This window comes from Hydractinia symbiolongicarpus, chromosome 9, assembly GCF_029227915.1.
Source record: "Hydractinia symbiolongicarpus strain clone_291-10 chromosome 9, HSymV2.1, whole genome shotgun sequence".
NCBI classification, from domain to species: domain Eukaryota; kingdom Metazoa; phylum Cnidaria; class Hydrozoa; order Anthoathecata; family Hydractiniidae; genus Hydractinia; species Hydractinia symbiolongicarpus.
In genome coordinates, this window is record NC_079883.1 from 22,727,555 (window position 1) to 22,740,944 (window position 13,390).

The window sequence follows — 13,390 nt, forward strand, 5'->3', positions numbered from 1 at the left end:
TTACTATTTATTCAGTTGTTTAAGATCGCAAAGATACAATTTTACATTTTTTTAATGGTACCTCTGTATTTCCACAATTTTGTTATGTTGCAATAACGAATTTGGTAAATCTCATTTTTAAACTCTATCTTGTATTTTTTTGAATTTTACCATGGTAAACATTTCATTGACTTGGAATTGCAAATTATGTGGACCAAACCAGAGTTCTATTGTGTACATACGAGCTCTCGTGTGCTTGTTGTATCTCCATCATATGGGATGTTTCGAAACTGTGATTTTACTCCTTACGTAGTTTCTAGTAAGTTACTGAATAAACATAGGTTTGTATTTCTAATTTTAAAAATTCTGAGGTAAATTAAAGATCACAGACATTCTCTAGAATGATTAATGTGCATTGCCAACTCCTTGAGTGTTCTACTGTGTATTACACTAACGACTCAAATTAAGTTGTTATAGCTACTGCACGCCGTGTTTAGATATATGCTACACCTAACCATCTGTGGCAGGCTTAGTGTTTCTTAAATCATCCGTTTAAGCCTGAAATGTTTCTTAAATGTTTCTTGTTTTTTAGACATTTTTAGCCTCGTGATTCTTAAACTCGTATTTCTTCTGCTGAATGTATGTTAATTTTGCCTTCTTTCCTTTTAAAAATCTTTCTTTATTCTGTTTTTAAGATGATCCCATTCATTATCAATTTCTGATCTGTTCAACATAGATTTCTCCATTTTTGGATAATTTAGAAGATCCTTCTTGTTTTGTTCCTTACCATCACACTGGCTATTTTAAATGTTTCTTAATGTGTTATCATTTTGAGCTTCCTGTTTCTTAAACTTAAAAAACACAACGTGGATGTCACACACTAAAAGTTGGGTTGCATGCCCCAACGTTCTCTATAGCGAGTTTTTTTTTATCAAATCTGCCTATATTTTGTATATTTAATATCTATAGTAAATTGAGTAGTATTTTCTACATGGTTAATGAAGTTGTCATCTCTATTTGCGATATGTCTGACACTTGTTTCAGTTGAAGCGTCGAAACATCATTATGTTACAAAAACACTACAAAGCTTACAGAATGCATCTTTGTTTTACGAAAAGAATTTTAAAGAGGTGAATTTGGATTCTATATTTGGTTTGCGCGCAGCTGAAGGTACCATATTTTTTGTTTACATCACCTGATGTTTTTATTTCACCTTACTTGTTTTTGACTTCACCTTACTTGTTTTTGACTTACCTTGCGAAATTAATACTTTCGAATTTGCCCCGTATTTGTATATTTGTACTTTAATTTCGCATTTTTTAAATAAGGACGGACATTCGTAATCTCTTATTTCGCGTTATACCTCGTTTGCAACTTTTTTTGTAAATGCATATCAAACGAAATCAGATATTTAACGTTATTGATTGGTCATCTTAACTTCGCAATTTTAATAAAAAATGTGCGCATTTGCTATGTTTTATTTATGTTTTGCTATGTTTTGCAGTCTATTTCTTTCTTTAAAATATTCATGTGAATCATGAACTTCCAAAACATATAGGTTACAAAGACAAAGCTGTTAATATGAAAAATTAGAATACAAAAATGTTGATTTTAGGCGCTCTACACAATTTGATACATCACCACCAAAGTGAACTGGCTGGGTACGGAAAAAATGTTGACGGGGTGTATCAAAAAATACATCGTATCGCCGTCACAGCACTGTCTCATCTGAAAAGGACTGGTGACGCATACTATTATGCATTCAGTGAAGTTGTCAGCAAGAGATGGTATTATGAATCTTTTTTGCGCCCTCCTAGTAAGCAGTTGCCTAAAAGTGAACCAATCGCTGACGAGATCTCTGAGGAATTTAGCGATCAATGCATGAGGGATTTGCTAGGTACGCAAAATGTACATTCAAAAGAAAAATGTGTTGTCAGTTATGAGTGTTGGAAAGCGATGACCCGATTCGGAGCAACTGGATATTATTTGACTCACCAAGCTTTGTTTTTCATCCTAACGGACGTCAACGGTATGTTGTTTTGTTTTTGCGTATTATGTGGCGTTCGGCTGTCTGTGTGTCTGTGTGTTCTGCAAAATATACCAAGCACTTCGTAACCAATCGGTTACTATACCATACGCTCCTCTTATAGTTTCGCATCTTGTTTATTTATCCTATTTTCAGCAGGAGTAATGGGCAAATAAATTTGGGTTTTTTAATTAAGTTTTGCGAAATTGTAGCGGTAAGATTTAAATTCCAATACCGGTTGAGCCACTCTTGGATAATATTGTTACGGGATCAGCTATTACTTTTCCCTTTGCGTGAACAAAAATTAGTTTTGAGAATTTTTAAGCTCATTGCAACTATTGTGTACAGCTTGTAACGCTGGTCAGGAAAATGTATAGCATCATGTGCTTAAACGGTTAGGGAGATGGGTTTAAGGATTTTAGATGACGTCATTAACCTGTGGGTTACAAAACAAGCGAGTTGGCTTAGCCTTGGTGAACTGGCCCACTTTTGGTCCTAAGTAGACCCTAGTTACCCTGGTGGCAGTTGGCGTCAGCGACTAAAATAAATAATTCTTTTTAACTAACTGGTGCATGTTTTTAAAGCTGAAGTCATTACACCACCACGCGAGTAAGAGATAAAAGATTGAGTATTCTAATGTTATCTTGAAACTTTGGTATTTATCTGTCGAGCTATCCCTGTCTGCTGTAATCACTACTATTTTGGTGGTCCCCTACTTGATTATCTACCAACACCGTCCACATACATATACAAATACATATACATATATATGCAAAATAACAAAAATATTTATTTGAAGTAAGGACACATATACTTATGGAAAGGTAATCTGTCATTTGGATTTTTTCAGATTGTATGGCCGACATTGAAATGAGGTACGGTTATAAGAAAGACGCTCATTTCACCTACATGGGATCGCAGATTTTATCGCAGATGACTGAATTGTACCAGCAAGGCGTACAATCTGCTGAAGATAGAGACCTTTTTCTTGAACAAGGTGTCGTTTGTAAGTGGCTGGGGATAGATTCTTGCTTCAATTTGGAGTGGTTGGAGGCTGCGTTAACTTGGCAGGATTCAAGTGGTTGTATTCGTGAAACACAAGAAAACGACGAAGATGAAGAGGAAGAAGGGGACATGGCTGATGAAAAGTACGGGTTTTCTACTTTAGTATACATCTGGATGGTTTTTTGAATGTGGTTAAAACTAAAGTTGAAAGGATGTGATTTAGCAATGTTTTAACAATGCTAGATTTTAATTTTTTTTAGTGATGACACAAAACGAAAATTATTAATGGAACAAACTGTATCTGGTACGAATCCTTTTGTTTGTTTGTTTGTTTTTGTTAGAACAAGCACCGTTTATGTTGCAGTACTATAACGTTTCTCTGTTTTTCTCTTACAGGCGGGTGTTTATCACATGCAACTGGCCTGTACGTAGCATATATTGCCGCTTCGTTGCACTGGTTATTAACAGAATACAAAGATGATATATTTCTTGCGCCTGTTTTAAGTGTTAATCCAAAGTTAATTTATTCAGTTCCGTTCTTTTTTGTATTTTTGGTATTAGTTGGAAGATACTGTAAAAGACGAATGTTTTGCAGAAATTGGCGCCTCATTTAGTGAAGTTTTTTTAAAAATGTAATTTTATTAAAAATTTTATAAAATGCTTTTATCTTGCAGTACTCACTATAACTCGACTTTCTGTTACTTGAACCTCTCTTAACTCGAACTGTTTTTCTTCTAGCACTGCCCGTTGCTGCTGGGATCAAATCATTAAAAATAAGGTATAATACCATAGAATCATGCTAAACTGAAAAATAGAACAACTTTGTTTATCTCGAACGATTTTTTACCTCTGTGCGTGTTCGAGTTATAGAAAGTCTACTGTAATTGCGAATTTATAAAAATTCTTAAAATCTTTTTACTGAAATTGTATTTTTTTTTTTTTTACAAAATTATTAAAAATATTATTGCTTTTCCAGTTGTTCTGGCTTGCGTAAATTAAAGGTCGTTTTTCATTGACATAGAAAGTGTTAACCCTATTTGGTGAGGGAGGGGGGCATAAAGTGACTGCGGCATTTTCAAAGTCTCATAACTTTTTAAGTACTGAATAAAATTCCTTGACGTTTTGTGACTTTTCCTAACTTTTAATGGACTTTCAGAAAATAAAAAAACATTTATTTCCAAAAATTGTCCTGTCAATGTCACTTTGTCCTTCATTGACAGGTGGTCATATCAACTTTTGATGTAGTGCTAAAAATAAATGTTTTCCGAACTAACAAGTTGTATAAATATTTGATTATGTACGTGACAGTGACAAAAAGTTATCATACAATATGGACATGCATTCTGTGTAATTTGTAGACCAGAATATTTGGTTATTTACAGACCGGAATATTTCTATTTCTCTATTTCCATTGTTATACGATGACGTCATAGGTAATTTTGTCATATGTCAATGCAAATTGTCTTGATTAATTAGTTACTGTCATAAGTGCTAATAGATGTACCAAGTTTTCATCCATGACAGCTACTAACAATAAAGTTCTCAAATATCAATTTTTTTAAAAAAATTATTGAAGATTTGAATTCTGATCGATTTCTATTTTCTCCTTAGAGAATTCCTTTGTCTTTATACCACCTGTTAATGTTCCTAATAATATCTTACATTCTTATATTACTTTTTTAATGACTAGTACTGTAAATAGTTTTAAAAAAGATAAGAAAAGAGGATTTCCAAGAAAAACATATTTTCGTCAACCATTGTATCATTATGTCGTCATCGCTTCCTGGGATGACATGTCAACCCAAATATTTTGTCACTAATTAAGTCACAACATATTGATGCTTCTTTGTGCTAAGGTTCGTCACTTAAAACCAAACTAAACAAAAGTTACAGCCCGCTGGCACTTTATGCCCCCCATACTTACCAGGGAACTTTTTTTTGTTGTAGTGCGTGGTAGAAAAGATACAAAACATTTTTTTATTTTTTATGAAGTTACCAGTCATTTGATACGGGTGATTTAACAAGTTACTATATATTTCAATATTTTTTAAAAATTGGATGCAGGTGTGTATTTAGCAGGCCAGAATATGTTCACAAGTAAATTATTCATAGTCAATGTAACAGATCACTGGATAGAACTGAAAGCGCGATTAAAAACTTTTATTGTGGGTCAATTTTATTAAACGGCTTAAATTTGATATATGCTTTTGAATGACAGACAGAAATATCTTCATGTAATGCAACTGGTTTATGTCTCTCACCATATATACTGTTTTCATAGAATTCTAACGTGGATCTTAATTCGCAAAAAAACTTTCATTTCAGCGTTCTGTCAGTTACTGATAGCATTGGAAACAAATGTTTAAGCTAAACTGAATGTCGGAATCAAAACAGAAGTTAATATTAACGTCATTTTTTTCCCTAAGGGATTGAAATACAGCCCGACGAGTTACTTTTTTAAAATTTTATTATTTTACTTCAAGACCTTCGCTAGTGCTCAGACCTGCGAGGTATGAAACTTTGCAATTGCGGTTTCAATGGTTCTTGGTAACGTCATCAACCCGTCGTTTCCGAAACAGGTGGGTCCCAGGTGGTCCTTAGTTACCTACGCGGTAAAAGATAACTGTTTCCAAATTATGATTGACGTGTCTTTCTTTTTATTTAATTATTTATTTTTAATGTTTACATCTGTGGAATAACTATTGTGGTCTCTATATTTTGAAAGAATCAGTAATTTATATAAATTACGTTTTTTTAAATACTCGATTTTTATGTACATGAAACATTTACAAGTTCAAATGGACACCCTTGACCAAAAGTTAGGCGAGTCTTAACGCCCATTCGAACTCGCAGACTCGTTTCTTACTTCAAACTGTGGCGTTCATAACTATTTTTATTTTTTCGTAATCATTATCTTCAATTTTATAAGAATACTAACCTTGAAAACTGAACAATAAAAAACAAAATAGGAAAAACTTTAGGCTCAAAATAAAGAAGAAATCGAGTCTAATTTCATCAAAAAATAAGACCAATCCTAGCAACCTTATCCCCAGGGCATCGTGTGTGATATATAGACGGTGATACGAATATATTGTAGTCTCAATGTCAGGAAAGATAAAAGATGCTCTGGGAACGAGCTGTGAAATAATATTCATATTGGCTCGATTGATCAGAAACACAAATCTTAAAGCAAATTAAAAACAATTCATTCTCAATTTTCTTTCACTCTATTTCTCCAATTGGTCACGTAAAGCTGAATCTTCACTGGACGATTTTGGCGACGATTTTTGTGACGAAAAGTAGAAACCAATTCAACTTTTCGTCTTGACGAAAATTGCGACCATTCAAATTCGAGTATTGATGACGATCGTCGTAAGAATCGTCCCGTGGAGATTCGCCTTAAGTGTACAGCTGTTATGTGTAACGGTTTAATGGCGTAAGACCTATTCAAATAAATATCTAAAGCACTTGTCAGAGACATAAATATTACGACGAGTACAATACGTAAGTGCAAATAGCATCACGCAATGTTTTCTTTGTATATAAGTACTTTGTACCCAGCCCTCAAAAAATAAAATAATGTTAGTATGTGCTTGGAGGGTAATAAAAGGGATAACAAGCACTGATAAATCAAGGCTTTCATGTGAGCATCGAGGTTTTACCAAAAAAAACCTACATGCCCTGGGTACGAGGTTGGCATGTTAGTCAAAATGCATAGGAAAACTTAAGGTTCTAGTACTTTTTCTGATTATAAGTTGCGATTCAGCCATTATACCAATTGTGCACACAAAGATTAGAAATAATTTTTTTTCGTTGTAGTTTGCTCCTTGTAAAATGTTGCACCCTTTATGACGTCATTACTCGAATTCGTCAGTTAACTTATGTCTGTGCTTTAACGATTTGAGATTATTAATAGAAGATGCTTAAAAAACTAAATATAGGGATTCACTTGTATGTATGCACGCAATTTCGAATGCTAACCCCCGTTTTATAATGAAATAAAAATAGGTCGACGTCACAGCAGAAATGAAAACACTGACATGATAAAATAGGTTTTTTATTTTTATTTGCAACCATCTGCAGCTTCAATACAACGTCTTAAGTGCTCGTTTCTGGTCCGCATTTTACACGGTAAAAAATAGCAGGATCAACAAGTTAATCGATAAAAAAAAATTTAAATGGATATTATATTCAAAATTGCTAGACGATCTATTCACTATGTTTAATACTTTACAAAATTTCAAAATTGTTTCCAAAAAAGAGGTATAGAGGTTTTAACAAACGGAATAGAAAAATGGAATTTGAAAGTAGTGTGAATAACCTTGAGTAAACTGATGTAGTTCAACCCCAAATCAAAGGAAGTCTCACTTATTAAGAGAATGGCTCAATCGAGACGTTTGCCAAGTTAGTCGAAATACTCGCTCAGTGTAGGTTCCACTGAGCTTAATTTTTGGCTACTAAATAATATTGACCTTTGTATATTATAAGAATGTTAAAAAGAAAACCACGAAAATTAAAGTTTTTACAATATAATAGAAAAATAATAGAATAGAATAGAAAAATATTACAATAAAACAAAAGAATATTACAATAGAAGAATTAAAAACAAAAATATATTTTTTTGGTTTTTTGCTAATGCGATTGAGAATATTTTTTTGTTAGGATCTATGCGTAGCGAATGAATTTAAGCTACTTCTCAATTTTATAGGTGATGTTGTCTCAAAAAGACATGTACCTTAACAACAACAGATTCGTGCAATCCAAATAACAGGGGGTAACTATTTGTTCGGACTTATTTTACACAAACTTTAGAAGGACGTCACAAATGTTTATATAAGAAAAATACAATATACTCTCCTCTCTGTGCTGAAAAGAAACTTCAAGTTATTTTTAAGTTGTTTCAGGTACGTAGCATGTCATTCGGTTAATAATAAACTTTGAAATTTAATTGGTGGATGATTGCATCACAGCATTTAAAGAACCAATCATCACCCTGGATTACTTGGTTGTCGGTGACAACAGGACTTTAAAACGCAAGAACTTGTTAGTCGTCAGTAGAATACTTTTTTCAAGTGTCTTTAGAACTTTGTTTTGGTTTCGTGATTGAGTGTCATGGTGTCATATGATAAAATTATTCCATTTGAAGTGTAAAGAAAATGACACAAGAATTATTTGATAAGAGTTTAATTGATAACTGTTAAAAGTAAAAAGTAAATTAAAAACAATAAATGTTTAAAAATCAAGCAAAAGCTTTTAATTATAAATCATCATCAATGCTACCTCAGTGCTAACCCCTTAGCACTGATGATGATTTATATCAAAAAGCTTATGCTTGATTTTTAAACATTTATTGTTTTTAATTGACTTTTTACTTTTATTATTCAACTAATGATGTACATATTTAACATTTATTGATAACTGTTGTTTTATTCCTAGAGAAAATTTATCATTACCTCGTTCCCAGGGCATCTTGTATCGTTTGTTCGCACCGCTGTCTTGATGTCAAAAAGATATAAGAAGCCCGGGGCTTGAATTTGATATATCATGCGAATAGCTGATTACTTTACCGTCTTTTTTAACTTAAACTTTTAAATTCTAGACGCTAAGAAAAACAAGAAGTCCTGTCAGCAAGTCCAAGTAGGAATTGTTATGAGAATGTAATGCTAGTAGACATGCTGGGTAAACATTCTTAACTTCGTGTTTATTGTATTGTCAGTTTATAAAGACAACATAAGCTGTGTTTGCTTTAAACAAAAAATTTCTGGCGTTCAAAGAAACCAACGTTGTGTCTAAAAAATTAATTTGTACACGGGGTAGATATCTCGTGACAAAAACTTTATCACAAGCATTAAAAGAGTGTTTTCTGGTTACTATAGAACTTAGTGAGGCTTTTTGTATATGCTTTTGGTATTGCATGTTACATCCGTGTACATGTACATTGTAAGAGGATAAATAAATGAAAATCATCAATATGATTTTGTACAAAATTATTTTTTCTGCTTTTTATATTTTTTATTCATTGACAGTAAGCTAACTGTTATTGCTGTTGTTTTTTGTCGTTGTTGTTGTTATTGTTATCATTAGTGTTGTTGTTGTTGTTGTCGTTGTTGTTGCTTCTGTCAATAAGTGCCGCGAAAGCTAACGCAAAAGTCATTGTTCTGATAACAACCAGGTTAAAATTAATGAATCGTTGTTTCAAATTTGCGAAATGTTTGCCGACCGGATGTTAGAGGTGTGCGAACAAAGTATGACATAGTTTTGTCACTTTTACTTCATAAATCGCAAAATTGCGATTTTTGTCATTAAAAAAAAATTTTTTGGAAAATCATTCAAAGCAGGCGATATAAGCACTCCATATTTGAAAATCTTTTACCATATTTGGGTGTGTTTTTATGTGTTAATTTTGTATTTACTGGTTATACGTTACCTGATTACGTTACTTGTATGTTAAAACATATCTCTTAAAATATTAGTAATAAAATTCATCTAAAAGAATTATGCGTTTCCCTTACAGGAAATAACGCAAAATGGAATCTGTTTTTAAATTATTTTTTTAGTACAACAATGATGGAAAGGATTTAACTACACTGGTACTACAAACAGGCGGTCAAGTTACACTGTAAAAAATAAACAAAACACATAAAACTGCACGTAAAATCTTGAAGGAATGGTATAATGCATAAAGAGCTGATACATTACCAGGAATTATGTTTAATACATCAATTGAGCATCACACCTACAAAGTTAGTGACGAAGGGAGATTCGTAAAATTAACTGTGTTGATAACATTAGAATTGGTGGCATTCTTTGGCAACTTACTTTTCATTTTTGCAGTTTTCTACCGCCGTCCCATCCACAAACAAACAAGAACGTATATCTATCTTAGTTTTGTCTCGATAACCAATTTAGGAGCTGCCATATTTGTTATCCCGTTTCCAATTATAACGTTAGCAACAGGGAAATGGGCACTAGGTTCAGAAATGTGTTATTTTAATGGCTATATGAATTCGTTTTGGCTGACATCCTGCGTTTACTCTATAACTGTCTTGTCAGTGCACAAGTATTTCACAATAGCTCGACCCATGCTTCGAAACGCATCTTATAAACCTGTTGCTTACAGAATTTTTTTTACCATGATCCTCTCGGTTGTTGTAACCACAATACCCTTCGCGAAGAATAGGGTTTACTTTAACCCGTACACAGCTCAATGCGCTATTAAAATTGATGATATTGGTTACGTTGTTTATATCATATTAAGTTCATACTTCATACCCACCTTTATCAATGTTTTGGTGTATTGGAGAATATTCATCGCACTCGAAAAACACGGCAGACGACTGAGATTTACCACCTTTTATAACGCAAACGTCATGGATGCACAGAAAAGAATGATGAAGACATTGTATTTAGCGTTTATGTCGTTTATATTCAGCTGGACGCCGTTCTTTATTTATGCAGTTTTATACGTCGCACGAGATAAAAGCGCGTCATCGAAGTATTTTCTAGCGATAGCCTATATGGCTGGGTTTTCAAACAGCGCGTTTAACCCGTTATTATTTATATTTCGAAATCTACAAATAAAAAATTGCTGGTTGTCGGTTTTCAAGAAAAAAGAAATACCAAAGTTGGCGTTAGTGCCGTCACTCTCACGTCCCAATGAATCATTCGACGACGACAGACGAACGTCTTATTTTGGACCAGAATTGAATTTCGATTTTTCAACACAAAACGAACTGCGAAATAATTTTGGACACAGTGATGTCAGACTTTCAAGTTTCAAAGAATCGAACGAGATTGAAATCAAATTTGAAAGTGCACTTGAGATGTACGCTAACAATCATACAGAAAGTTCCAAACTTTGAAGATTTACACGTAACTTATTTAGTTCATTGGTTGGAAGATAAAGTTATGTTTCTATTTAAAAACAAGTTTAGTAAATAAAATATATTAAGACTATAACATAATTCTTAGTTAACAATCTGGTTTAGCGTTTATATCTATTTTAATGGACAATAACACTACTGTTGAATGAACAGTTTACAGATATCTTTTAATAGCTTGATTGCTGCAGAAAGAAGACGAGATGTCGTCGTCGTTGCTGTCGTCATCATCGCTGTTGTCGTCATTATTGTCGCTGTTGTGGTCGTCATCTTCGCTGTTGTTGTCGTTATTGTCGCTTTTGTCGTCGTTATTGTCGCTGTTGTCGAAGTCATCATCTCTTTTGCCGTCGTCATCGTCGTCATCGTCGTTGTCGTCGTCGCCATCGTCGTTATTGTTATTTTTATTATTTTAAAAAGGAAAACCTACCTACAACATCAATCCCAGAGCTTCTTCTGATGAAAAAGCGTTCTTTTTAGTTAGCCACTTACAAGAAAACGAAAAAGCGATGGGTAGGAGATTGAAGCTACACTGATATTTTATGTACTCTAGGGTACCAAGTTATTAGGAATGAGGCCGGGACTTAAACGGGGAGGGATTGCACAATTGAGTGGTGTGGGATAATTGAACTGGGGTTGGAAAATGAGAAAACATGATATTTTTTGAATCGCCTTATGTTTGCTTTATAAACTCAAATGATATATGCAGTGCAACATTGCTCCTCATTCTTTTCGTCAGACTTCTTGCTGTTTAAACTCGATTTCATTCAAAAGAAAATTGGCTGCATGTTTAAAATTAACAAGGGAAAAAAGTGTTGGCGGAAAAAACTTTAACTGCTTTTTTTGAAAATTCACAAAGGTTTTTGCAAAATTCAATTAGAAATGATCTCCGTGAATTTAGCTGCCATAAGAAAATAGTCGATTTTTTCCCTCAAATTGCAAAAAAATTCTAATATTGTAGAACCTCAAAAGTCATTTCCCGCAAAACTTTTGCTGTATCAAAGGGCCGCAAAAGTTTCTTCCGCAAACACTTTCTTCTCTGAGTACAGTAGACGTCCGTTAATTCGAACACGCCAGGGACTAAATTATTTGTTCGAATTAACGAATGTTCGAATTATCGGAAGTTCAGAACAAACAAGAATTTTAATAAACGTTAAAAGTTTTTTTTTCCTAATATAACTTTATTACAACTTTAGTACAACTTTTAAAAAAAATTTTTAACGTTGTTAGCTTGGCGATAGGAAAAGCCTCCAAATTCCTTGTAAACTTCATTTTATTGGAAATGCCAATTTAATTGATAAATTGAAAGAAATTTTGCCAATATTGATGCAATAAAAATGAATAAAAATGAAAACATTTTTTTTTTCCATAAGATTTTATTTATTGATACACAAAATTTCGCATTAACGAGCATAATGCAGCTTTGTGATAAAAAAAAAATTGTTCGAATTAGCGAAATGTTCGAATTAGCAAAATTCGAATTAAGCAGCTCAAAATATAAGACTTTATTAAACCATTTTGGAAATTTGTTCGAAATAACGGAAAGTTCGAATTAACGGACGTCTACTGTACTTAAATATTTTCAAGTTCGAAAATTAGCAATTAGAGTAAGGGTGGTTGTTCGGTACGGCAGATCGAGCAGAGGTGTAAACATCTCCGTTACACACGCTATTTTTTTTTTGTTTAGAAAATAATTATTAAAAATAATTTGTTCTTTGTATGTGTATTTATTTATTTAAGTTGAAAAAAGATTTCAGTTAAATTTTTTCCCTGTTTGTGAGATGTTTTACATTTTTTAATTGATACCTGATATTTTAAATGTCACATTCTTGAAATGTATTTACAGGGCGGGTTTATATGCGTGCTAATCAAATATCAAATTTTTAGGTTAGCGTACAAATCAAGTATAAAAGAATAACACGCCATTTTTAAAGTAAAATACCAAGCATAGATGGTAAAAAATCAAAAGATTGAAATATGAAAGAAGCTTTGTGTGTGCCAAATTCCTTTAAATGTTTAGAAGGTTTAAAAGTAGGTTGATTTTATCGTAAGAATTTAGCTGTACATAGAGACTGATGATGTAAATAGTTTTTACGAAAAGCTTCTTTCATAATTTAATTCTTTGTTTTTTTACCGTCTATGCTTGGTATTTTAAATCAAATATATTTTGTCAAATTTTAAAACCAATGACATTTTACTTGTCAAGTTTGTGTACCAATCACATTTCACCTGTCAAGTTAGTGTACCAATCACATTTCACCTATCAAGTTAGCGTACCATTTACATTTCACCTGTCAAGTAAGCGTACCAATCATATTTCACTTTTCAAAATAACGTACCAATCACATTTTACCTATCAAATCAGCGTACCAATCAAGTTGTACCTGTCAAGTTAGCGTACCAATTACATTTCGGCTGCGAAGTTAGCATGCGAAAAAAATTTTGTGAAGTTCGTGATGCTCCCTTTCCGAGAGCATTTCAAGTTGCATAAATGTTTTAAGCT

General features: G+C 32.9%; 2 protein-coding genes across 2 annotated transcripts; both read left to right on the forward strand.

The window, feature by feature from the left end:
• The first annotated feature begins 3 nt into the window (after window positions 1–3).
• Window positions 4–4,103, forward strand: LOC130657687 (UPF0764 protein C16orf89 homolog). The gene is made up of 5 exons (XM_057460697.1): window positions 4–1,149; window positions 1,595–2,008; window positions 2,856–3,153; window positions 3,271–3,314; window positions 3,407–4,103. Exons 1-5 carry the CDS (start codon window positions 978–980, stop codon window positions 3,622–3,624), a joined length of 1,146 nt encoding a protein of 381 aa, XP_057316680.1. The 5' UTR covers window positions 4–977; the 3' UTR covers window positions 3,625–4,103.
• Window positions 4,104–7,698: 3,595 nt separating this feature from the next.
• Window positions 7,699–12,662, forward strand: LOC130657181 (histamine H2 receptor-like). Its single transcript, XM_057460149.1, has 2 exons — window positions 7,699–8,689; window positions 9,568–12,662. The coding sequence occupies exon 2, from the start codon at window positions 9,718–9,720 to the stop codon at window positions 10,870–10,872; it is 1,155 nt and encodes a 384-aa protein (XP_057316132.1). The 5' UTR covers window positions 7,699–8,689; window positions 9,568–9,717; the 3' UTR covers window positions 10,873–12,662.
• Window positions 12,663–13,390: the final 728 nt, after the last annotated feature.

Bases quoted from the DNA above. Each gene is read 5' to 3' on its own strand.
- LOC130657687 (XM_057460697.1), top strand. From the start codon at position 978: ATGAAGTTGTCATCTCTATTTGCGATATGTCTGACACTTGTTTCAGTT. The intron at 1,150-1,594 runs GTACCATATTTT...TGTTGATTTTAG, and splicing joins TGGTTTGCGCGCAGCTGAAG to GCGCTCTACACAATTTGATA. The intron at 2,009-2,855 runs GTATGTTGTTTT...GGATTTTTTCAG, and splicing joins CATCCTAACGGACGTCAACG to ATTGTATGGCCGACATTGAA.
- LOC130657181 (XM_057460149.1), top strand. From the start codon at position 9,718: ATGTTTAATACATCAATTGAGCATCACACCTACAAAGTTAGTGACGAA.